The sequence below is a fragment of the Cricetulus griseus genome, chromosome 2 (genome assembly GCF_003668045.3).
Source record: "Cricetulus griseus strain 17A/GY chromosome 2, alternate assembly CriGri-PICRH-1.0, whole genome shotgun sequence".
NCBI lineage: Eukaryota > Metazoa > Chordata > Mammalia > Rodentia > Cricetidae > Cricetulus > Cricetulus griseus.
Genome location: NC_048595.1, coordinates 370579219 through 370605673, shown reverse-complemented (window position 1 = coordinate 370605673; position 26455 = coordinate 370579219). Strand labels below are relative to the sequence as shown.

Sequence of the window (26455 nt, the reverse complement as noted above, 5' to 3'; positions counted from 1 at the left end):
TTAATGGTTCCCCCTCTCCTTGTTGGTGGAGGGATTCTCACCCCTAGGTTTGGCATTGGGTAGACACCAACATTTGATGGTGGACAGGTATAAAAGGCAATAGTGTGCCGATCACATATAGACCATGTGAAGTCACAATCTGAGTAAATAATCATCAGGACTGTGCAGGCCTGAAGTTCTCTGCTCCTGTGGACCTCTTTCAGGTTTTCTGAGGCTGGTTGGGGAGTTGGGACTCGCTGCCCAGGATAAAGCTGAGACTGTGTGTGACCTCATGAACAGTAAACTGCCTGGCTAGGATCTCATCTTAGGGAACAGTAAGGAGAGTACCCCTGTGATGCTGTGTGAGGCCTGCCCTGGACAATAGGCATGAGGCAGCTATAGTGTGGATCCTGATTGTTGGTCTCAGTCTGGGGCTAATTGTGAAGAAAGGTGAGGAGGTCACCTGGCAGGAATGGCCTGAGGGGAAGGTAGCTATTCTAGAAGGTAGTCTGGCTGTCTCCCCCATCCATGCTTCTCCCTCTCTCAGATCCCTTTGCTTCAGTGTTCTAGTCCACAGTTTCTTTGTGAGTTGCAGGTTACTTCATTTAATCTGTGAAACAGCTCTATGGTGCAGTGGGTATCTTCCATTTTATGGTATCTTCCTTGGCTTGAAGGAATCATCTGTCTCTGTGGCACTCAAGTTAGTGTCAAAAAGGTGGCAAACCCAAGACTGTTTCTCTCCACAGCCCAGGGCCATTAGGCAGGGCAGTTGCTGGTAAGGGCAGGGAGAGCCTGCCCTCCATGTGCCCACCCCCTGTGCATAGCCCTCTGTCCCCAGTTCTCTGCTCTCTTTTTGCAGAGCTGCCTTCCTAGGCAACATCTTTCCCCATTACATTCTTGCCTGTTCCCGTTTAGAGTGAAGCTCCCTAGAAGCTACTCACTGCTCAGGAATTTGCCTGAACTCTCAACAGCTTGTACGAGGAAAGGAAGAATTCACTCAGTGGTGGAGCTGCTCACTAGGAGTGAAGCTGCCTGAGATTGGAGCTTGGGGTCTCCAAGGATGACCCACTCTCCCTTTCCTCTGCCTTGTCTCTAAGTGGACAGTTGCTTTGCAGTGCCTCATGGTCTTGTGATTCTGGAAGGTATTGACTCTTTGACTCACCACACTGTAACAGCTTTTCATTTGCTATTGTTTCTCCTGGGGAATAAGTAAGTGTCACGCTGACTGAAGTATATCCTTCTCACCCCTGTGTTCTCATTGCAGAAAAGTTGTCTGGGGACTTCTTGAGCTGGAAGCTAGAAGAAACACTGTCCCAGTTCCCTCTTCAACCTGGGAAGGTGGCAACTTTCACCGTCAACATCAAGGCAAAGCTAGACTTCTCTTGCCAGGAGAACCTCCTCCAGGACCTGAGTGATGGTGAGCCTGTCCTAATGTCAGTGTTCATATTGCATCCTGTCCTGTTGTACTTTGTCACTTACTTGCCAGCCATCAGCTCCAGCTGCTTGGGCTTTTGGCTACTTTGTTAGCAGTGAGTTACTGTTTTCTTTCTTTCTTTCTTTCTTTCTTTCTTTCTTTCTTTCTTTCTTTCTTTTTTTCTTTGTAGAAATGAGTTTATTATGAGCATTAGTCCAATTGGCTTTTGTTGTTTGACACAGCATCTGAATATTTAAGTCCTTGGTTGGCATAGAACTCAGAGATCAGCCTTCTCTGCCTAGAGTGTTAGACCATGCACAGCTCCCAGTCAGTTTTTAATCAAAGTTTAGAATTATGGGATCATGCCCTGTAGCCTTCACAAATACGAGAAAGTCTTCAGGACTCAAGCCCATGGTTGCAGCATTAGTCATTGGATGAAAGTATACTTTTTCATGTCCACCTTCCAGAAAAGCTGAATCTAAAACAAATGTAACATCCCCATCATCACAGAACAGTGCCAGAGGTGTGGCACAGCCTGGACCAACTTTTAATTTTTCTTATATGGCTGTTTCATCAGCAAATCGAAGATTTCCACTCCCAACCCCTAACTGCTTGCCAAGATCATTTAAATTAATTTGTCTATCATGAAGAACTGTCACAAGCCAGTAGTGTTTCTCCTTTTTGTCTTTAAGAAATAAGTTCTTACTATGTGCTCCTTTCAAATGTTGAATATGAGGCATCATTTCTTCAATTGTAAACAACTCCGGGTGCTCCAAGACCTCTGTGTGGATGTCGAGGGCGCTGAGTCTCTGCTCTAAAGCAGCCTGCAGTCCAGTGACCACCATGCTTCAGCTCTCAACTAGACAGTTTCTTAATCCCCCCTCTTGACTGCTTTGTTGTCATTTGTGGGGAGGTCATCCTTAATGTGTGCAATGTAAGAGTCACCATAGATTCCATTGTAACCACAGCTGCCTCATCAGTTATGATAAAGTGCTCCCTCAGAGCCTGCTGGTTTGTGGAGGAGTCTGGGGCAGTGGGAATTCATCACAAGAGGACAGGTTGACTAGGGATGGTGGGCCACAGGTTCCTTACCTCAAGTTAGGAAGTCTGGATCCAGATATTGGAGGCCTGGTGGGACATAATGAGACAGCTCAGGCTACTGTTGCAAAGATCCTGGATGACAGGACTGAACACCAGACACTTTCTCGTTATGGACATGAGGCCTGAGGTCAGGGTTTTGGGTCCTTTTCGTGGCTCACAGATGGTCATTTTGTGGCTGTGGCCACACATAGTTGAGTCTCTCTCTCTCTCACGTTCCTTCCCTTTTTGTAAAAATGGTGCTTCCCTAATTAGGGCCTTGGCCTCAAGATACTGTTACCTACTTCCACCTATTCATAGTATGTCTTTCGTACAGTTGGTTTGGCTACCAGGAATTTAACATGGGCATTTGGAAAGGAGGCACAGCTATTCAGTCCACAACATGACTGTTACTGGAGACGGTGTGCTCTATCCCCAGAACTTGGATGACTGCTTGAACTGTCTCCTAACTCATGAGTGATTACAATCCCATTTCTAGGGCTGTAAACTGTAGGAGTTCATAGTGTCTGTTACAGAAATGAGAGACTGGAACCCTTGCTTTATTTGGAAGAGCCTTATAGGTGAAGCTCAAGTGTAATAGCAGGTACATTGGCCCAGAGCCTCAATCTCGATCTCTCTCTGTCTGAGTTTTTCTGGAAATTAGCTTTTCATCCTCCTGTGTATGTTGTATATGTGCTTGTGTGTGCACATGTGTGTTTCATGCACAGACATGTAGAAACCAAAGCTGGACTTTAGGTGTCCAGGTGTCTTTTTTTTTTTTTTTTTTAATCATTCTCTGCCTTGTTTTCCTGAGAAAGAGTCTCACTGAACTTGAACCTACTCAGCAAGCCCCCGGAATCCACCTATCTTTGCCCTTCAGTGCTAGAATCTCAGGCTTACTGTGGGTGCTGGATTGGAACTCAGCTCCTTATGCTTACATTGCAAGAATCTCACCCACCGAGCCATCTCCTCAGCCCTGGTACTCTGTTTTGAGGTCAATGTCTTCCAGCATCCCTGAATATTAGTAATGCTCTTGTGTTGAATGAGAGCAAAGTAGAAGCTGAGTTGAGGGTTTTCTTCTTCTGGCGTGAGAAATTACCCACACACCTTGCCCTCTGTGAGCACTCTCCAGTTACCTATGCTTGGTCCATGACTACCCACTCAGCTTGCTCCTGCAGGCCCTGCAGCTGCACTGGCTTACACAGTGGCTCTGCTACTCACCTTTGCATGGCTTGCATTGGATCATGCAGATCTCAGGCCAAACATCTCCTTCTGCAAGGCCATTCCATCCACTTAGGCAAAGACAGTCCCCATTCTCCTTCTCTCCCTCCTTACCCTGTTTGTCACTCATCTTCTGTCTCTTTGCTTTGGAATAGGAACAAAGGCCTTGGCTGCTTCAGCCCCACACCCCAGGGGTCTAGGCTGCGAAGGGACCAAGGGTGTATGTGTGGGTGACACGTGTTGAAGGTCTCTTTCTCCTGCCCCTCCTCTCATTGTAGGGTTCCAGGTTATGTTTCTACTTAGTTTTTTTTTTTTTTGTGAAGATTGTCTCCCAAAAGACATCTTTAAGGAATTGTTGGCAACCACAAGTCCATCTGCAAAGGACACAGAAATGAGCTGCCGTGTGGTTTTGTTGTAATGGTTGCTATGCAAAATTTGCCTGGTAACTCTGTCTCAGCTCAGGCCACCTTAACAAAAAATACCATGGACAGCACTTGAACAACAGACATTCCTCACAGTCTGGAGGCTGGGAAGTTCGCATCAAGGTTCCAGTAGATTTGGTGCCTAAGGAGGGTCCTCCTCTTGGCCTGCAGACAGTTGTCTTCTTGATAGGTCCACATGTAGTAGTGATGATCGCTCTGCAGGCTGCCTCATGCTGTTAGGGCGCTCTGCTCCCACCAGGGCCCTGTGCTCCGTCCCCTCACACTAAGTTCTTTGGCGGTGAGTAGAGTCCATCACTCCCTTCCTGAAGTTTGCTCTCCCTCCCCCATAGTGTTGAAATGCCATCCCTGAAGTTCCGCAAGAACGTTCTTCTTTATATTATTCATGAGGCTAGGAAAACAAGTGTTGGATGTGCTAGAAATGGGGAAACTCTGGTGAATTTAACGTATCAACATGGGCAAACATCAGATATCAGATGGGGGAAGTGGGTGTTATAGTCAGGGTCTCTATTTCTGTGAAGAGACACCATGACTGTGGCAACTCTTATAAGGAAAACATTTTAACTGGGCCTGGCTTACAGTGTGAGAGGGTTACTCAGATCTCATCATGTCCAGAAGCAAGGCAGCATGCAGATGGACGTGGTGCTGGAGAAGGAGCTGAGAGTTCTATGTCTTGATCCACAGGCAGTGGAAGTGATAGTGACACTAGGCCTAGCTTGAGCTTCTGAGACCTCAAAGCCCACCCCCACAGTGACACACTTCTTCCAACAAGGCCACGCCTCCTAATAGTGCCACTCCCTATTGGACCAAGAATTCACACACGTGAGTCTATGGGGGCCACACCTATTCACACCACTGCAGTGGGAAAGGGGAGAACCAGTTTTGGGCTGGGGGTATAGCTCAGTGCAGAGTGCTGGTGCAGAGGGCACAGAGCCATGGGCTTGATTCCTCGAACCACTCCCTAAATCAAATCTGACCTATTTTCTTTACTTTTTGTAACCTGTTCACCTTACTGAGTTTTTTTCAGTCTTAGACAGAGGGTTATCTGTAGCCTGACTTTCCCCGCCCCAGGAGGGAACTTGGCAGACAGAACGTTACCCCCCTCCCAAAACTCCTGTTAAATACCTATTGCTACAATGCTTGCCCAGATGGTGACCCCTGGGACATGTCCAGGCATTGTCTTCTTCTTGGGATTTGCACGTGAGACTCAGAGTAAGTCACTGGAGTGGATCTCTGCTGTTGACTACTGGTGTCAAGTTGTCCCTGAGGAGTAGAGAGGCCTCTTGGTGGAAACTTTGGTTCCTTGCATTTTTTCAGGTTTCCTGAGTTTATGTGTTTTGCAGACCTATTTGTTAGTATGCTGCCTTTGTTTACAGCAGGGCGAGGCTAGTTGGGATTTATCATCTGGGAAAACTGCTTCAATCTTGTAAAATAGAATTAAATCAGCACTAGAATTATGGTTTCTAAGGGGTTTGCAAATGTTGGCTGACTTATTACCTGGTCAGTTAGATGTAGCAATCTGCTTATTGATGATACCAGTCAGTAGCAGCTCAGACTGTTTACACAGCAATCACAGAGCAAGGCAGTTCCAAGAGGTTTCCCAGATATCATTCAGTCTGTTTTTGGAGACAGCTATTAAGTTCAGTGGCAGGACTTATTTGTTGCCTTTGGTAGCTGGTAGAAGGAACCCTTGTGGGTTCCTTAGAAACATGGAACTGGACTCAGTTTCTTTTTCAGGCATGAGCTCACATTAGCTATGGCTGTTGAAATTAGACGCAGCTCTGTGAGTTTACAGCAATAAATATAGACATTACACAGCTGGGATACTGGCTTTAGTGTGGACTGCAGGCAGATGGAAGAGGCATATTAGCTATGGAGCATGATCAGCTCTGTGTGTAAAGGCTGGGCTTCCCGCTTTGTTACTGTTGTTTATTTGTTTTGGGGGTGGGCTACTGGGGATTGATTGTAGGGTCTTGTGTGTGTTTGGTAAAAGATGCTTCATTGTGCTATATCCTTAGCCTTTGAAAAAAACTTCTCTTTAACAATTTTGAGACAGGGTCTCCTTGAACTTGTGATTCTCCTGCCTCAGCTACCCGAGTTATTGGTATTATAGCCCTGTGCCACCATACCTGTTCCTGTTCAAAATTTCCAACAATTTTAAATGCAAGTTTTACTACAATTCCTGACTTTTGTAAAAGAAATGGGAAAGTACTGTAGTGAGAGGAGGTTGAGGAAATACAGCAGTCAAAGGCTTTGTGTAATCTTTACTCAAAACCCAGTTCTAAGACAATGGGGAAAGTGGATGTGTACTCATATTAGGTAATGCTGTTTTATCAGTGTTAGGTTTATTGAAAGTGATAATGAAACCACAGCAGAACAAACTGCTTCCTAGGAATGACATTCAGAACTACTAAAGACACACAGAGAGATAATTATGCTTACACTTTCTTTGATATGGTTCAGGCCAGAAAAGACAGTGTGAATGTAAATATAGAAAGTAAACATATGAAATTATTGAAAACTAGTGCTTTTGGTGAAGGGTTTATGGATCTTCATTTCTATTCTTGTAGATTTTCTGTAGCTTTGATATTTTTCAAAATAAAAAAAAATGAGGAAGGGTTGCTGCCTTGGAGTCCTGCTTTGATCTGTTATGTTGTGATTTTGAAAGTGAGTTCTCAGAGCTAGTGGTTTCCTGAGTCTATGGATCATGGGGGTAGTATTTGTCTCCCTCCAGGGTAGGAGAAGTCAACCTTTCAACCAGAAAGTGCTTTATAACAACCAGAAATTTCTGATTTCTTGGAATGTTATGTTTATGATGAGAAATCTTGGAAGATGGCAAGAAGCTGTTATAGATGTTGTGTCTTTAGGTTGTCTAATAAAGAAGACCAATCAGATACAGGAAAACCAAATACCCTTAGGAAAAATATGAAGCTAAAGCAAACACCAAGGTCCCCTGGAGACTCTAAAATATGAACAACTGCAGAGAAACCACTGACAGCTGAGAGGTTTCACTACCACACAAGAGGAATCAGGAAGTTGGTAGCTGATGGTGACAGACCAACAACCCCTGAATAGCCCGAGGCCACTCATTTGGTCAGATTCAGGCTAACAACAGGCTAACAACTGGAACATGCATACACAGGGCTCTTGTATGTCCCAAGAGCGTATGAGCAGAAAGTTCTAAAATAAGAATGAGGGCCTGACTGAGGAGAAGCTGCAGGAGTCGATGTGTGGTAGCATAGTGAAGGGACAAGAGAACATAGCTGCATATGGGTAGGCGTGATGCCCCTTAGCGCAGAATTGGAGCTCCAGTGGCCAGAACACCATGGAACATAGAAAAAGATATGTGTGTTTATCGGAGTCATCTTTCCTAATGGTTCCTGTCAACCAGCTCGTCAAAGATGGCCAACAGGAAGGATCAAGGTCAAGTCCTATGTAACATTACAGTGGAAACCGAGGGCAGAGCAGCAGTCAGTACACCTTGCAGTATGCTGGGGTGCATGCTCTGAAGTCTTTTCAAATAAGCTAAAAGCCACCAAGAAACAATTCAAGTTGTAAAGATCCAAGTGAGAAAAATCTTGGCATTGGGATGGAGTGAACCCAGGGGAGAACTCAAAACTCAGGCAGAGGTTTGGTCTGCAATGATGGGGACACAGAAGATGAAGATGCGGGAAACTGAAAGAGAATAATAAAAAGGTCTTCCAGTGCTAAAGTGACATCGTTAGAGGACACAGATGCACATGCATCACTCATGCACACACCCTTGCAGGTCACCTGCCACAAGACACCAGAGCAGAAGGCCACAGCCTGTTCACCAGAAGTCTAGAAAACTTCCTAAAGTAAAAGTGAATCCTTAAGATTTTTATTGAATAGCACACTGTGCATGAGAACACTGACCCAGGGAGCCTGAGATACTCTAATACAATTACTAGACCTCAGGCCAAAATGGTAAGTGATTTATAAAATAATGGAGATCTGATTATCATTGAACTTTTTTGACAGGGGCAGTATCTGTCCAGACTCAACAGAACAACATGGTTTTAGATGCTCATGCACTGAAATAGAAGCTAGGACTTTCAGGTTCAGAGCCTCCAGTCTCAGTAATCAGGAGTCTGGATTAATTGTCAGAATGCAGGAAGGTAAGCATTATGTTCTCAATATTTACTTCTCGAAGACTCTGTGATAGAGGGCTGGCAAAAGAGCCAAAGAGACAGTGTCACAAGGACTGTGAGTATCTAGCACCAAAATCCAGGAGGCATTAGACGGGAGAGTGTTCATGTACTATGTCATGGCCATTGGTGCTAACAGTGTGCATACACCATGCTGATTTAAAAGGCAGAGGAGGAGGAAATTGTGTGTTCAAGTAATTTTTAAACTGATATCAGTAATTATATTGTTAAGATTAATATTGGTATTAATAATCCCTAAGTATATATTGTTGTGAAGCAAATTAACTTTTTTGGGTATGTTCATGTGTGTAAGGGTACACGAGTGTATGTGTGTGTGTGTATGTGCCTGTACACATGTATTTGTACATATGTGTATATGCTCATGTAGAGGTTAGTGGGTAGTCTTAAATGCCATATCTTAGGTGCTATCCATCTTTGCTTTGCTTTTTGTTTTTTTGAGATAGGATCTCACTATGTACCTTTGGTTGGCCTGGAACTGTGTAAACCAGGTTGACCTTGAACTCATAGAGATCTACCTGCCTCTGCCTCCTGAGTGCTGGAATAAGATGTGCGTTGCCATGCCTGGCTCATCTACCTTTTTTTGAGGTAGAGTGTCTCACTGGCCTGGAAAACCATGTAGACTAGGGTGACTAGCCAGTATGCATCCAGCATTGAGATTACAAATACTATCTTAGCTAGGTTTCTGTTCCTGTGATTAAACACTGACCAACACCAACTGAGCTTGGAGAGTTGGCTCAACAGTTCAGAGCACTGGCTGATCTTCCAGTGGATTGGGGTTTGACTCCTAGCTCCCACATGGCGCCTCACAACCATCAGTAACTCCAGGTCTAGGGGACCCAATGCCCGCTTCTAACACCCATAGGCACTAGGTGTGCACGTGTTGCATAAACATACAAGCGGGCAAAACACCCATGTACATTAACCTCCCCCCCCCAAAAAAAACCCATAAAATCTTGGGGAGGAAAGTGTTTATTTCACCTCACAGAAGCAGAAACTCAAGACAGGAACCAAGAGTCAAGTAACTGAAGCAGAGACCATGGAGGGATGCTTCTCATTGGCTTCGGTTTGCTTTCTTAGGCTCCCAGAACCACTTCTCAGGGGTGGTACTGACACAGTGGGTTAAACCCATCTACGTTATCCATCAGTCAATAAAATGCCCCGTAGGCTTGTGTACAGGCCAATCTGGTGAGGGCATATTTTCTTTCTTTCTTTTTTTTCCATTTTTTTATTTGAATTAGAAACAAGATTGTTTTACATGTTAATCCCAGTTCTCCCTCCATCCCCTCCTTCCCTACTAACCCCCCCCAACTAAAACCCTACCTGTCACATACCCTTTCTATTCCCCAGGGAGGGTGAGGCCTTCCATGGGGGGGCCTTCAGAGTCTGTCATATCCTTTGGGATAGGGCCTAGGCCCACCCCCCATGTGTCTTGGCTCAGGGAGTATCCCTCTATGTGGAATGGGCTCCCAAAGTCTACACCTATGCTAGGGATAAGTACTGATCTACTATAGGAGGCCCCATGGATTTTCCAGGTCTCCTCACTGATACCTACGCTCCTGGGGTCTGGATCAGTCCCATACTGGTTTCCCAGATATCAGTCTGGAGACCAAGAGCTCCCTGTTGTTCAGGTCAGCTGTTTCTGTGGGTTTCACCAGCCTGGTATGGACCCCTTTGCTCATCAGTCCTCCTTCTCTGCAACTGGATTTCAGTTCAGTTTAAGGTATAGCTGTGGGTGTCTGCTTCTACTTCCACCAGCTGCTGGATGAAGACAAACAAGAATAAAGAATCAATGGTGATATTAATGGTCTTAACTCACCCATAAAAAGACACAGGTTAGCAGAATGGATAAGAAGACAGAATCCATCCTTCTGTTGCATACAAGAAACACACCTCAACTTCAAAGACAAGACGGTACCTAAGAATTAAGGGTTGGGAAAAGATTTTCCAATCAAATGGACCCAAGAAACAAGTGTTGGTGGGGGGTGGGGTGGGAGTGGGGAGCAATCCTAATATCCAACAAATTGGACTTTAAACTAAAATCTATCAAGAGATGAAGGAGGTCACTTCCTACTCATCACAGGAGAAATCCATCAGGATGAAGTCTCAATTTTGAACATTTATGCCCCAAATACAAAGGCATCCATATTCGTAAAAGAAACATTACTAAAACTCAAATCACACATAAAACCTCACACACTTATTTATAATGGGAGACTTCCACAAAGTCAGACATGCTATACAGAGTGCTCTTCCTGCTAGTAGAACACAGCACTCTAGTGAGGCAGCATTGCTCCTAGGTCACATACCTGAGACTGATGGGTGCTCCAGGACAAGAGGACAGGAACACCATTCAGTACACAGCTGGAATACAGTACACAGAACAGGCTCCTAGAGACCCTGCTGTCAAATGAAGAGATTCCCTCACGTGTATTGTCAGGGGAGAAAAAGATGAAACTGTGGACCTGGAAGGTAGTGAGGGTGACACCATTTTGTGAATACTTAACACCAGAGAATTGTCCTCTTAAAAACAGTTACAATGAAGGCCAGACATGGTGGTGAACGCCTTTAATCCTAGTACTGGGCAGGCAGAGGCAGGCAGGTCTCTGTGAGTTCCAGGCAATTCTGCTCTACATAGTGAGTTTCAGGCTGGCCAGAGCTACACAGTAGCACAAACCCTGCCTCCAAACAAGCAAATGAATGATGTACAAGAGACCACACCTTGATTTGGTTTGCTTAGTTTTCTATGTCTCTTGTCTGTTTAAATACAAAGTTCATGTCATTGCCCCAAAGATGAATTTGTGGGGGGCACTGGAGCCCTTCTTTCCTACCCAATGTGGCATTATTGCATAATCATCTTTTTCTGCTTTTCATTAAGAAATTATAAAAAAAAGATTAGGATGGTAATGTGTTAATGTCTTACACACACACACACACACACACACACACACACACACACACACACACACACACACACACACACACCTACCTCACACCCCACTCACTACAAGGAGACAAGAATAAAAGGACTTGAAACAAAAGAGACTGAAATGCCAGATCTGAGAATGAATGGGTGCAACTATACTATAGTGTCTATGTCTCTGTGCTTAGGGAGTCGGGAGATGATGACAGACAGACAGGGCTCCACTGTCAGGCACAGGCTGACCTTGAGGAAGGAGCAGGTTGTGGTTTACTTAGCCATGAGGCAAAACAAGCTTGTCTGCTAGCTGGCAGGATCTTAACTGTTTTTCTTCAGGTAAAAGACAGAGATGATTCTGTTCTTGGTCTTGAGTGTTTACATCCTCACAATTCATTCAGCTATACATTTATTTCATGATGTTTTCTCCATTAGTGTGACAGTTCACAATAAAATGTTTTTGAGAGAAGAAACAAGGTAGACATATCTCTGTCATAATTCTTTTTGCCTAGCAATTGTCTTTCTCATCTGATCAGACTGAGAAGTTATTTCTACACGCAAGTTTTTCATAAAGGCAATATCTGAAGATCAAGCCAGGCTGCTCCATGTCCCTCTCTGTCTGAAGGACATGTTTGTGTGCAAGGCGCTCTCAGAGAGATCAATATATTAGCGTTTGATTTTTATTGGGACTGATGTGTTGGGTGGAAACAGCCTTTCGGGGCTGCTGGCTCTCACAGGCAGTGGGAATGCTCTCTGCTTTTTGTTTCCTTCTCCATTAATTATTTAATTCTGTTTTTCTCTTCTCTGTACTTTTTGGCTCTTGGTTTTACAAGAGAAATGTCAACATTCCCCACCGACAGTGTCTGCTAGACCTGATAATTAAACATGGCATTTCAGATGCAGTATGGAGAGGAGGGAGTCTTCAGCTTCACTGAATGGAGTGGGCAAGAGATGGCATCTTGTCTAATCAGTTTGTTTTATGGAACAGGAAACCGAGTCTGAGAAAGGTGGATATCTGTTCAAGGCATCACACGGCAGTTCTGGTGTCATTAGACAGTGCTGGGGCCTCTCTCCCCCAGAGAACAAACAGAACTATTTCTAGATGAGTACAGAGGTGAACCACTGCAGCGTCACTGTCTGAGGGCAGATGGGCAGCTTGTTTTTTCTTTGAAATGGGGCAGTGACCCTGTCCATGCCAGCAGTGGGGAATGGGGGTGTCTTCCCAGGCTTGGTATGAAAGGGTGAAAGGATGGTGAGCCTTGTGCTCAGGAGCTGATGTGGGAGCCTTTTGAGAAGGGGCCAGTGATGTGACTGTTGTACAGAGCATTCCTGGACTCTGGCCTGCCATGTTGTGGGGGACTGCATGTTGAGTCACAGCAGGGTCCCCATTGGTGAACACTAGGTTGGGTCTCCTCACTGTGCCCTCCTCTTCAAGCTCCTTCCTCTCAGCTGATGACTTCTTTCAAAGGCTAGCAGAGCCCATTTGCTGATGCAGTCTCCTCTTATTTTCCACATGTCATGCATTTTTTGTCTTCATCTATTTGATCCTTACAGATGTGTCTGTTTCTCTTCACTAGCCTCACTCTTCCTCTCAGCCTAAGGTGACAAGCTAAGTATCTTTTAGTCACACCATTAGACACCTAGTTACTCTTCTACCTGTCACTAGCTTTGCCTTCTCAAATTCATCTTCTGCTAATAGTGTAGGTTTTTCTCGAAAGCAAGGCCTGTGCAGTTTGGGCCTATGTCCTCTCCCTTCTTATTCCCCTCTTGCTGAGTCCTTCCATACCCTCTTTCAGTTGTTCTGGGGCATGGCCGTGTATCCGATCCTATCTCTGGTGATGGACCTGCATTCATGCTCTTCCCTCTGCCTTCTGAACCCAGCTTTAGTTGTGGCTTGCCTTAGGGTTTCTATTGCTGTGAAGAGACACCATGACCATGGCAACTCTTAGAAAAAAACAAAACAAAACATTTAATTGTGGTGGTTCACTTATAGTTCAGAGGTTCAGTCCATTATCGCGGTGGGGCATGGCAGCCTGCAGGCAGGCATGGTGCTGGAGAGGTAGCTGCTCCATGTTGATAAGCAGGAACTGGGTAGTATCTTGAGCAAGGAAGACCTCAAAGCCTGCCCCCACAGTGACGTACTTTCTCCAACTAGGCCACAACCTCTCCAACAAAGCCACCCCTCCTAATGGTGCCATTCCCTCTGTGGGCCATTGTCTTCAAACCACCACATGGGTTCTGTCCCTTGTGAGCTGTAGTGATAGAGGTGGTGTTTCCTGTGAGTCCCTGTGACATTGCTGGGTGCTGTTCTACTGTCTCAACACTGTCTTTCTTAAGGATGTTTCTTTTCAGGATTTGGGACAGAGCTGGTCTAAGTCCTGTCCCTACCGGACAGGGTGAACAGCGTCATGAACCCAGCTGAGGTTCAAGGGCTGGTTGGGGTAACTTGTGGGCCTAAGTGGAGGTGGGCTCAACAGATACCAGTCTGGGCGGTATGGGGGTGTGGCAGTGTCAGGCAGGCTACAGAAGCCGCAGCTCAAGAGGAGCTGAGTGTGTTGGAGACTGCTTAAGTAGGTAGGTAAGCTGGACAGGAAGTGTCACCTGAGGTCCACTTGAGGTAGATTTTGGGGTACAACAGGAGGGAAGAACCGAACCAGTCTGCTCCCACCTCAGTTGGTCAGGCTGGCTCTCATCTGTTTCTCTTGACTATTTTAGGCAGCAGCAGCACCATCCATTGTACCAACATTACCTTCTGGGACACATGGAGGAAGATAGTGCAGGGCAAGGCCACTGTATGAAGTCCCAAAGGAGTAAGAGGCATGAGATCTGGGTACATATCCCAGATCTGCCCAGAACAAATTTTCTAGAAGGAAAACTAGTCAAGGCCAGTCTCCACTGACCACTACCATTTTGATCCTGAGCAAGCAGTCACTGTTACTGCATGGCAATGGTCCTAGCAGTGCTAACATGATTCTTATGTTTCTGCTCCAATAGCTTATCTTGTTTTGTTTTTTAAATGTGTTTGGGAGTTTTGCCTGTGGGTATGTCTGTAGCACATGTGTATGAGTGCTTGAGAAAGACAGAGGGAGTCAGATCCTATGGGTCTGGACTTACAGATGATTGTGAGCTACCATGGAGGTGCTGGAAATCAAACCTGGGCCCTGCAGAAGAGCAGTCAGTACTCTTAACTTTTGAACCATCTCTCCAGCTCCCTGATTTTTACCCCCATCTTTTATATGTTATTTACATGTGTTCCTCTACTGGAGGCAAAATATAAGTGGTTGAATGTCAATTCTCACAGAAGATAGCTGAATTAGCATATGTTACTTTCAGATTTAAAAAGAAGAAATTGGGAAACACAAAGCCAGAGTAACCTCAGCTTGAGGTTAAAGTAGGGTGCCTTATTTATAAGATGATGATGATGATGATGATGGGGTGAAGGTGAGGAGTTATAATGAGTTTGCCAAACCAAGATGAATGATAAATGGATGTTTATTTGGAAATGGGCTTACATAGGTAACAGTGAGTGACTGTCGGTATCCCTGCTTGAAGGATGCAGACACTGCCTCTCTGGTGTTCTCTAATACCCAAGGGACTCTCCTGTCCGTCCATCTCCCCCCCCCCCACCCTCTCCTTTAACGCCTGCTCTGTAACCATGCTCAAAAGTTGTGGCCACTGTTACAGGTGCTCAGGCAAGATATCGCTACAAAGGGGGCACCCATTTCATCTCCCCACCCCCACCCCCAGGACTAGGATGGCACATGCTTGTCATCCTCTAAAAGACAGTGACTCAAAGGACAAACGAAAGGCTGTGATAACTGGCACAGTGGGCTTGCACCCATACATGTGACCAGAGAGCACAGGCTTGTGTCTTCACTACACAGCCAGCAAGGCGTGAGGCTCAAAGCTCCAAGCACTAATCTTCTCTCCCCACATATTAGTTTCCGCGAAGATGGCCCAGGCCTCAGTTAGCGCCCCCCCACATTTACAAACTTTTACATTCCTGAAATGCACTTTCTTCTTTGCCCAAAGGTTTCGCACAGGCATAAAGAACCACTTTTCTTACCCTCCAGTCTCTCACATGCTCTAAATTTTAGCCCAACATCATTCCTGCAGAAAATCCTTCTTGTGCCCTGTAAATTAGGCCAGCCTCTCTCCATGCACTCAACACCATACATTTTGTAACACTTTTTAATTTATGTGAAATTGCTTTGTCTCTCCCATTAGGCTTATGCTGTATAATATAGTAGCCACTGGAGAAATTACCTAAATTTAAAGTAATTAAAATCAAGTGAAACCAATAATCAGTCCTTTAGATGCTTAGGTGCACCATTGCCATATGTGGCCAGCAGCTCCCTTTCTGCACCACACAGAACAGGCCAGTATGGCTGAGCTCCTCGGGATGGCACAGCACTGCATACCAAACAGCTGGGACTGGGTGAAACCACAACCTGAGGAACAGGATACATAAAGCACACAACAACACATATCTGGGTGTGGGGAGAGAAGAAACTGTTTCTGTGAAGTAGAGGGGAAAGAGGAGACTAGCCCAAAAGAGCTATAACCCTACGTGTAAACCAAAAGCAGCAGTTTCCAGAGGGAAGAGAGGGTAGCAGTTCCATGACCCGTGTGTAAGCAAAGATTTCCCGGACAAAAATAGCACTATCCAAAAGCAAAGAATGATAACACAATTAAGAAATGCTAGGCCAGGCATGGTGGTGCAGACCTTTAATCTCAGCACTAGGGAGGCAGGGGCAGGTAGATCTCTGTGAGTTCAAGACCAGCCTGGTTTACAGAGCAAGTTCCAGGACAGCCATGACTACATAGAGAAACCCTGTGTTAAAAGATAAAAAAAAAAAGAAGAAATTTTGACCATGAAAAGACAAGTTAAAAGAGCAAAAGCAAAACACCTAACCACACATTCTAAGGAGGTGACATTTTGATAGGGCTAAAGTTAAACTCAACAGTTGACAGTGTATTTAGGATGCCCAAGACTCTGGGTTCAATTTAAAGAGGAGAACGAAGGAGAAGGGAAGAGAGCCACTTTGCACATTTGCTTGGCTATAGTATGTTCTTATGTCTGAATGCAGTCAGAGCACCTACAGCAGTGCTGCTGAAGATAAGCTAAACTTGTATGAGAAGTAGAATGGCTAAATACCATTTTGACACAGCAGCATACCATACGGTGAGAACACACATGAGCATGGACCTCAAACACCATGTTGAGGGGAAAGAGGGGGCATGTACACTGATTTGAGGCTTCTGATTCAAAGAAAGAGGATTGAAAAGAAACCAGAGAATAGATTCTGTATTTTGTATCCTGTAACAAGTGAAACGAGGCATCATGGCGGCAGCCATAATTGTGTGTCTTGGTAGAGAGTTGCTAATAGCAACAGGACTGGAAGGAAGCAGAGAGTGTTGGGGATTATCGTGCTGTGTTCTAGTGTGGAGGCTACCACACTGTGAACACAAATGCAGAAACCCACCGAGCTGTAACTTATCATCAGTGCTTACTTCAAGCACCATTTTACAGCACCATTTAGATATCTAGGAATGAATGTGTAAATAGCATGAGACCTTCCCAGAGGTAATTAAATAATATTGTTGGATGATCATTAAATGAGACAAACATATTAAAAAGATATACCATATTCATAGATGGAAAGACTAAATAGCACAGAAAGTCTCTTCCCTCCCCTAAATTAATGTATCAATTTGAAACAGTCTTTAAAGAACTTGAAAAGTGATTCTGAAATTGCTATGAAAGGGCAAAATGGGGGGGCATTCAAATGGCTCCAAAACAATTATCTGGTGAGGACTGGCCCTGCTAGATCTCAAATCCCATTGTCATAGGCACTGAACAGCCACTGGATTGCCCAGAGCTTTTGGAAGAACTCAGAAGATGAGTAGGAGCTTTTCAAGTAGACAGAAAGAAGGCTGTGTATACCAGAGGGAAGGCTGTCTACATCAGAGGGAAGGCTGTCTACACTGGAGGGCAGGTTGTCTATTCTGAGCATTCTAGTCACTCCTGGTGCCTTCAGTAACCCTGATACCAATGAAATGACAGTGGGAAGAAGGCTGACAATCCAAAGCCATGGTGTGCACTATAGGCAATAAATGTGTGAGTGTGACACACTAGGTAGATGCCAGGATCTGTGGACTTCTGGAATATGAACAAATGAGGGAGAAGAGTGAGATGATGAAATGGCCTTAGGGTAGGGCCTCAGGGTAGGGTATACCCAAGTTGTATACTGAGTCTGGCGGTGGGAAGCCCTGACTCAAGCTGCGGCAGAGAGGCAAAACCACTATGCACCAGCCATGTGATCATGATGACAGTGTGAAAGACAGCAGAGAGGGGTGTTGGCAGTTGGGAGGCCAACAATGACAGAAGGGGTGCTGATGAGAAATGTTAAAGCCTGAATGAGAATGGAGAAGACAGACATGGGGAGGAAAGAACAATGCTAGAAATGTTTGGTCAGTCTGCACCTGAACTAGCAGTCAAACAACTGTACTTCCCCAGACACCACCGTCTCTTTCTGTTTGGACAGAAGCACCTATAGTCCCTTCAACCAATGCCATCCCCACCTTGCAGTTGTCTCTTGATGAGTCACCACAGCTTGGCTGGTGAGAATGATGAGCTGTAGAGAGAGCACAGGGAGATCATTGGTTCACAGACAGGCTTTTGTTGCCTGTGGTACAATTACCTGTTGCTGATGAATGACAAATGCTTGAATCCCCACCCTAGCGGCTTAGGAAATTATTTTCCAACCAGAATTTAAATCACAGAACAAAATCAGCCATCCCACCCACTGGCCAAACAGGGGACCTAACAGTACATGCACTTCACAGGTTATTAAACAGACCTCTGGGGCAACTGTGGTGGGTGGTGTGGGGCTGTCCACATCTGCAGAGATGTGCTCCTGTGAACCCCAGGGAGCCAGAGGCAGGCTGACCTTTCCTGTGGCTATGCTGTAGTGCTGTGAAATGACTGTGAGTCAGAAGGCAGGTAGGTGGCACAGCTAAATATAACCATGGGCAGGCTGTCCAGCACATTAGCTTTGTTCTTTTGGAGCAAAAGCAGACAACCCCACTGAATACAAAACAAAAGCAATATGCAATAGCCAACACAACCCCAAAGTAATTATAGCCCAGAATTAAAAATCTAAGGTATAAATTACCAATTTCAGCTCAAATATGGAAAAAAAGTTGGCAACAGAGAATGAACATGTAGTTTAAAGTCTTTAGTGAAGCACTTAAGGCCTAGATGGGCCAGTCAGGTTGTGAAGGGGCTGGTGGCTGCAGGCATAGTATCTCTCATCCCTGGAGGTCTTCTGCAAGGGGCTCAGTGGGCAGAGAAGAGAAGGCACCAAGAAAGATTCAAGCTGCCTGGGGAGAAGGCAGCAGCCTGCATTGGTTGTATATAGAGCAAGGCAGAGAAATGCACAGGGATGGAAGCAGCATAGGGGTACCATGGAAACCCAGGCAGGGAGTGGGCACTCAGCTGTCCCCCCATAGAACCAAAGTCCACAGGACTAGGTACTGAGTAAGGATGTGTCTGGTCCCTGAAGGTAGAAGGCAGCTTGGGACAAGGTAGAAAACTTCCCATTGAGCCCTGGGGAATCCCTGCATCTGATGGCAAAGGTAGGCAGCAGGACTCTTCCAAGTGAAACCAAGGAATGGCTATTAGGAGCCCAAGAAGATGAGTGCTGAGTGAGGAAGGCACACCCAGGTAGGCAACAGACAGGCATTCAGAATTCAGAGACAAGATCCTGGACTTGCCCTCACTATCTGCATAGATTACAGGGGGAGAAAGACCCAGAGGGCATTCAGGCAGATTCCCTGAGGACTGGTGCTGGCACAGGGATGTTCAGTATGACAAGTGTGATCTGTCCTGACCACACGTGAAGACCCTGTTAGAACGGGCAGAAAATGCCTGAATTGCATGCCTGGCAAGTATGCTGGGCACTGATAAGTATTTATTCACTCTGTCCTCATGCTCTCTGACTTATTGAAAAGCCCAAGTTTCAGCAAAATCTCAGGTTTTCTTCTTTAAAAAAAGAAAAAAACAAACAAACAAACAACAATAACAACAACAAAACATGCTTGTGGAAAAGCCCAGGTATCTAGGAATTGCAAAGACAGAAAGAAATACTTGTGTATTAAGACCACAGGAATGCTGTCTCCAGCTTCTGGGTACTTAGGGATGAGTCATTGTTCTTTAAAAAATAAGACTGAGAACTCCAAAAATCCATATTTATTTTCAAAAGGGAATAGCAGACCAGGGCAGAGATGTTGAACAACTATTGTGATGTCAGGGGACAGCATCAGAGGAGTGGGCAGGTTATGAAAGAGAATATAGCAGATTGCAGAGCAGTGGCCCACAAATAAAAGCAGTCCCTAGGCCACAGTGGCTAACTCCAAAGCTACAGCCTTCAGTTGTGAAGCAGTACACAACGAAATGTGATTTCCATACAGCCCTGGAATCTGGATAAAGATTGTTCTGATGCCACTACCCACAGCAGCCTGTCTCCAGTCCATTCCTCAGCAGGGTGGCATGAGGAACCCATGGGAACCAGAGGCCACTAGTGCCTCTGCTGAACCCCATGCTGCAAACACAGGCCTGTGCAGGGACAGTACACAGAAGAAGGGGGAAGGGCAAGCTCACTACTGGCCACATCTACAGCTCTGCACTAGCGCCCTCCCGAGAATTGTGCATGCCTCACCCCGGGACAATTGCAGTTACCTTCCTTCTCTTAGTTCCGTTCTACTATCAAGGAAGCCATCACTTCTGATTGACATCTTATTCTATGAAGTGACTTAGTAGGGGGTTAAAAATATTCTTGGGTTGGAAGCCTGGAACTAACTCATTCCCTCTGTGCTGTGGAAAGATGGCCACTCACTCATCCATATCAGTAGCTCCTGCACTCAAAGCTACAACTGTAGGGCAGTCTGGGGACTCTGAAGCACATGTGTTCATACGAACATTGGGAGGCCTCCAGATGTATGAATAAGGCAGAAGGCTTTAGGTCTGGTATGATCGCTGGGTACACTCAATAGAGGGAGAGCCACTGGAAGTCCACTGTCACTGTAGGCTATTTTTATTTTTCTAAACACATTGCAGTTTCTGAATGAATGAGCATGCTGCTTCCTCTATGGAAATGAAGAGTGTTGGCTCATTTTCTTAGCCAACTACTTCTACTGCTTTGATTTTCTTGAGCATATTTTATGATAACCAGATGGACTTTTTTGGCATCCATGGATTTTATGAATACATGAGAAAGCATCTTTGAAATATATTCTACCTGGAACAGCTTACACTAACAGACTCCCACGAGAGACCCATTGCCTTCCTTTACCTTTACAAGTGTATTTTATTTTAGTTACATTTTATTCAAGTTTATTTTAGGTGCCTCTTTCAGCCTTATTCATTTATTCCCTCCTGCCCTCTTTCTGGAAGCATAAAAAAGCATACCATCACTGGTGTTGGTTGCTAAGCCATTTGGGGGTCTTTACCATAGATTTGGTAGGGGCTTGGTGGTGTATAGCTTGGATCCCCTGGGGTGCTACAGAGCAGCCTGGGATGGTGAGCTCAGTTTTTTTTTTTTTGGTCTCGGTGTGGTTGGTTGGTCTGAGTTTTGGTTTTAGCTATATGTTGATGGGCTGTGTAACACTGAAGAAGTCTCTTACCTCTTTGGGACCTTGGCTTTCTCATGTGTAGAATCTGTACAACAATGTTCCATGCACCATTGCTAGTTCAGGGACACCATGATCCATGATCAGATCTGATGGGGTTCATCAGAGAAATGGGGCTGTTGCTGGGTACATGGTAATGTTCATGAATGAACAAAAGGGAGCTCAAGAGAGGATCTGGCTTGTGTGCCTGTAGAGGGCAGGAAGTCTTGCAATAGGCTGCCTACAAGCTAGACACTCTGGGAACATGGATCACTCTGAGGTGGAACCTTGGAGGACATTGGTATAAATTCTGGAGTCCAAAGCTTGGAAAGCCTTGAGTTGTGGAGTCAAGGATGGGAGAAATACAGGAGAATGTCTCCAAGAAGGTTCTGTGCAACCCAGTGTTCAGCAGATCAGATGTTGTTCACTTATGTCAATGGCTGTCCTTCCCTTCCCAGTTCCCCAACTTGCAGGCCAGCCAGCCACATACCTTGTCAGTTCTGGGGTATGCTGTAATCTTTGCAGGCTGGCTCTGTTGATATGGCCAGTGCAGCTGCCACATGTTAGCACCTGCTTTCTGCTGTCATTTCCCAGTTGTCTTGATGAATGTGATATTGTAGTTGAATTCAAGAGAAGCATTATTTCGGCATGCAGAATTACATACTGAATTTCCCACAGAGATTCCCCTAATGGAAAGATTGAGCACCATAAACTATTGCTGTGAATTTCTCACCACAGCTTACTTTTATTCATGATTCAAACCATTCTTGAATGCCCTCCATCCTAAACTCATTAGTCCTAGTAGGCTGCCTTCATCTGTTTGTGACTTTTCGGTCTTGTCTTCCTAGTAACTGTCAGACAAATCCGTTCTGCATTTTATTTGGAATTGCCTGTGTTGGCATAAACACAGGCGGGATGACTGAATATCATTAGAAAATGGATATCCTTCCTTCTTCCTCTCCCACACTGGAGGGAGTTCCTTCTCAGTGTGTGCTCTGTGACATCTTTTCCTGGCTTGTCTCTTTCACTTCAGCAGCTGCCCTGTCTCCTCTCCAGCTTTGCTTTTGATCAAGCTTCTGCCCCAACCAGAGCTGGAAACACCTTGCCCATGTGCAATGCTTCCACTGGATTAGAGATCACAACTCTTCTGCTTGTGAAGGGGTCATGAGATTTAAGATTATTGATTTTTGAGGTTTCTAGGCAAATTCCACATGTAACTCACTCTCTCTCTCTCTCTCTCTCTCTCTCTCTCTCTCTCTCTCTCTGTGTGTGTGTGTGTGTGTGTAAGTAGCCGTGTTCCAGAGTTTTCCAGCTCCAGGCCATTTCATATGTGTATTTTCCCTCTTTCCCAGTACCTGGTATTCCTTGATGATCCCAGTGCTCAGCCTCTCCCCTGGGTACAGGGTAGTGTACAGTAGGCACAGGTCTCAGTCTAGAGAAGGCACTGGGAGTCAGAGGGAAGGATTGGTTTCAGTTAGTGTACTCAGGGGAGGCACTGTGGAAGGGAAGGGGTAGTGTCTGATCTGAGGCACAGATTTGGGGATATTGGGACATCCAATGATGGTTGTCACTAGAGTGAAAAGCTGGGGCCAGGATGGAGCATGACAAGCAATGTCTTTTGGTAGAATCTTCTAGTCCCTTTATAGTGGCTGGTCTGATTGGCAACTGGTCTCCAATGCCTGGGAGAGCAGCTTTGCCTTTGGTCTGTCGTTTACTGGGCATGTCATTCCTTGAGACCCCCCCCTCCACTGGAACTTCTGGGTCATCTGTTTACCATGAAAGCCCACTTTCCCCATACCTGCTTCCCAGAAAGGACTACCTGCTGAGGGGTGTTGTTGGTAGTGTGAATGAAAGCCTAGGGAAGACACTCCCACTTTGTAATTTAGACTAGGGAGTAGAGACTGCCACTGTTTGGAAAAACAAAATAAAGCCTGCCTCATAAAACAGACTGTTGCATTTTACTTGGGATTCTGTCTTCCTTCCTAGATGGAGTCAGTGTGAGCGGCTTTCCCCTGTCCAGTCCTTTCCGCCAGGTCGTCAGAACCCGAGTAGAAAGCCGACCCACAAACGCTTCTGAGGGCAGCAAGTCGGGGGACCTTGGCCACCTCAAGGTTAGTCCACTGGTGGAGGCCCAGGCTGCTGGGCCTCTCTTGGTCACTGCCAGAGCCTTTCTCACCTCAACATTTCAAGTACTTTTCTGAAGGAAATGGCGGTGTGTGGTTGGAAATGGTTTCTCATGTTTTATGTCTTGTGGAATTTCTAGAAAGCAGTTCCCAGGCTGCTTGTGTGTCTTGTACTTTGGTGATGCAAGCTCTTGTTTTACTGTGACATAGAGATTGGGGAATCAGGCATGCTAGTGAGGACAGTGAGAGGAGACAATTTTCCCTTGTCCCTTTCCTTTGAGGAATATGTTCATTGCCCAATTCTTCTCAGTTTGGATATTCACCCCATAGCATTTTTCTTAATCGTTTGGCAACTCTTGCAGATGCTGGTCTGTAAGCCCACAGTTACTGGAGCTCTCTGTACAAAGCCAGGGTGTTCAGGACATGAGGGCCAGCAGGAACAGAGCTTGCTGCTTATATGGAGGGTGTGACTAGGAGTCCAGATGCCAGTTTAGACTCTACCAGAGGCAAAGTGCACAGTGGGCTGTAGGGCTCTGAGCTGTGACTGGGGTGCAGAGTCACTGTTTAAGTGAGTATACTTATGGCCACCCTGTGGGCGTGCTGCTTGCTACCCTCATGCTAAAATGTGAGTGGGAATTGGCTGATGGGGCTGCCAGAAGAGCTTGTCCTGAATGCCCAGGCGGGGTGGGAAGAACTGCACTGTGAGCTGTCCTGACTAACCTTGGTACAGGGTGGAAGGGTGTCTGTGTTCTGTGGAGAAGTGGGCTCCTCTGAGGAATGGGGAAGCCAGTGGCTTGAGGCCTGCCTGTGGAGCATCTGAGCATCCCTGAAGCAGGAATGATGTAATCTAATTGGAAGTGTGTGAAGCCTGTAAAATCATCAACCTGTATTGTCATGGCTGATGGGGCTGCCAAGCACTTTCTTGGACCAGGTACCTCATGTTTCCCCAGGTTTCTCTAAAGGATACAGATGGCTGGCAGGAACTATGTTCACGCTCAGGACTGTTTATCTGTTTATAGTGGAAGGGCTTGATGCCTGAAAATAGATGCTGTGTTTGTTGGATAGACATCAGCGACAGTGTTTCTAGGGTCAAGGCTGCAACTCAGTGGCAGAGCACTTAGCCAGCATGCCCGAGGCCCTGGAAGTATATCTCTAGCACACTAATTATGGAAGCCAGGCCTGGCTTCAAAGTCCCATCTGAAAAAACTGGAATAATGATGTTTCCATTGTGGGCTTGCTGGGAGGCAGGGGAACGAGTAAGACTCTGACACTTCATTTTTGTAGCTAAAGAAAAAGGAGATCAGGGCAAATGAGACTGGGTGGCAGCTGCTAGTCCAGGAGCCACTCTAGAGGAAGCAGACCTGTGGGTTTTGCCATGCCTGAGTTACCTGGTATCTACTCTTGGCTCAGATTGGTGCTGGCTTTTATTGTCTAGCCTTCCTTTTCTATCACTGGGGCTAGTAGCTACCCTTTGAATCACATGTGATCTGCTATGGTTCAGTATGACCAAAATGTGACAAGGGTTCTGATGAAAGCACTCTGAGAGGGGACCCAAGTTGGATTGTGCCAGCCTTCCCTCAAACATAGCTGGACCAGACAGAGAAATGGGGCATGGCAGAGCATCTATAGAAGAGTCAGAGGCCTGGTGTACACCACTATAGCCCTTCCTATGCTCTGCCTTCTGGTACTAAAACAGGCCTCCTTTCCTCTTCATACCTGTAGCTTGGTGGAAGAAATTCGGAAATCTTGATGAAGCCAAAAGCTTGTCAGGGAGGTGAGCTTTTGGTCCTTTGTACATTGGCTTTGGAAGGCACTTGCCCTCCTTGTAAACATCATGTCTCTAGAGGCTGCAGCTGGCAGGCACAGGAGCCACAGATATATCCACGGGAGCCTTGGTCTTGATCTTTAGGAACTTAGGGAAAGAGTTGGAAAATTAAACCCAAAGCAAGCAGAAAGGAAATATTAAAAAAAAAAAAAAACCAAGCAGAAATCAATGAACTAAGAAACAAACAAAAATTCCTAAGATAGACAAACTAACCAGAAGGTTGTTCATAGAGAAAGTCATTGAAATCTATCGACTTCCAGCCACATTGATTAAAAAGTAATTATGTAAATTACCAGTATCAGGACCGAGACAGGGAGCTTCTGCACAGGCTTTGCTGAGATGAGGATAAGGGAAGTACATTATGAACAGCTTTATGCAAAGGATGAGATAGGTAAACAGGGTAGCTCAAAGGAAGGAAGTTCTTGCTAAAGTTCTCTTTCCACAGAGAAAACTCCTTAAGGAGAAATAAGAAACTGTGAAAGGAGGAATAAGGCCGGGAGGCTCTCAGGGGTAAAGATGCCTGCCATGCGTCCTAAGAACCAGGGTTCAATACCTGGAATCCACATCAAGGTAGAAGGTGAAAACTGACCTTCATGTGTACCCTGTGGCATGTGTGCTCCCCCAGCTGTCACAAACAGTGATGATGATGATGATGATGATACAATCATAATAATAGGAGAAGGAATAAGACAACCAGATTCTGGAGGAAAAAAACATAAAAAGCAAAGGATTTTATTGCTGTGATGAGACACCACGACCATAGCAACTATTATAAAGAAAAACATTTAACTGGGGCTGGCTTACATTTTGGAGGTTTATTCCATTATTGTCCTGGCAGGAAGAATGATGGTGTGGAGGCAGACATGGCACTGGAGAGGTAGCTGAGAGTTCTACGTCCTGATTGGCAGGTAGTAGGAAGAGAGTGCCTCAATGGCTTGAGCATCTGAGACTACAAAGTCTACCCCCAGTGACACACTTTCTCCAACAAGGCCACACCTCCTAATAGTGCCACTTCCTATGAGCCTATGGGGACCATTTTCTTTCAAACCACCACAGCAAAACAGCATTACTGCAGACTGTCCCCACCTCCAATCCTAGCTTTAATAAGTCTAAAGCAGGAGTTTAGCCTTTGCTTCCTAATAGGAAATACGGTATCAGCCGAGCAGGGCTCATCTGTGGATGACAAGGTTGGTTTAACATCAGAAAACCCACAGTTGCAACTCTCCATCTTCATAAGCTAGAAAAGGAAAATTAAGTAAACAACTTCATTCAGGGACTTAGCAGCATTTAACAAAGTCTGGCATTTACTTCCAATACATTCTCTGACACCTTTAAATAGAGAATAGCTTCCACTGGCCAGCGACACTCATACTTCACAGGGAGAGGCTTGACCTGGACTCTTCAGAATCCCTGTGATATTCCAGCAGCACCACACAGAGATCCTGGCTTTAACACAAGAACTCAATCTTTCCTGACACTCTTACACACATTTGCACTGTATCAAAGGACCCACAAAAGGATTTAAGTTAAACAAATAGCATACTTTCTTTTTCTTTCCCTTTCTCTTCTCTCCCTCAATGCCTCTTTCTTTCTTTTGTGT

At 45.5% G+C, this 26455-nt stretch overlaps 2 protein-coding genes across 5 annotated transcripts in view; one reads left to right on the top strand and one right to left on the bottom strand.

Moving 5' to 3' along the window:
- Positions 1 to 26455, top strand: part of Trappc9 (trafficking protein particle complex 9) — a 473194-nt gene that overhangs the window by 134786 nt on the left and 311953 nt on the right. For all 4 annotated transcript variants that reach the window (XM_027403774.2, XM_027403775.2, XM_027403773.2 and 1 more), the window contains 2 exons: positions 1244 to 1396; positions 22894 to 23018. In XM_027403774.2, coding sequence (XP_027259575.1) covers positions 1244 to 1396; positions 22894 to 23018 — 278 coding nt within the window. The remainder of the gene's footprint in view (positions 1 to 1243; positions 1397 to 22893; positions 23019 to 26455) is intronic.
- Positions 1719 to 2238, bottom strand: LOC100770662 (prolyl-tRNA synthetase associated domain-containing protein 1-like). Its single transcript, XM_035440655.1, is given in 1 exon segment — positions 1719 to 2238. A coding segment is annotated over 1 exon segment (510 nt). The 3' UTR covers positions 1719 to 1728.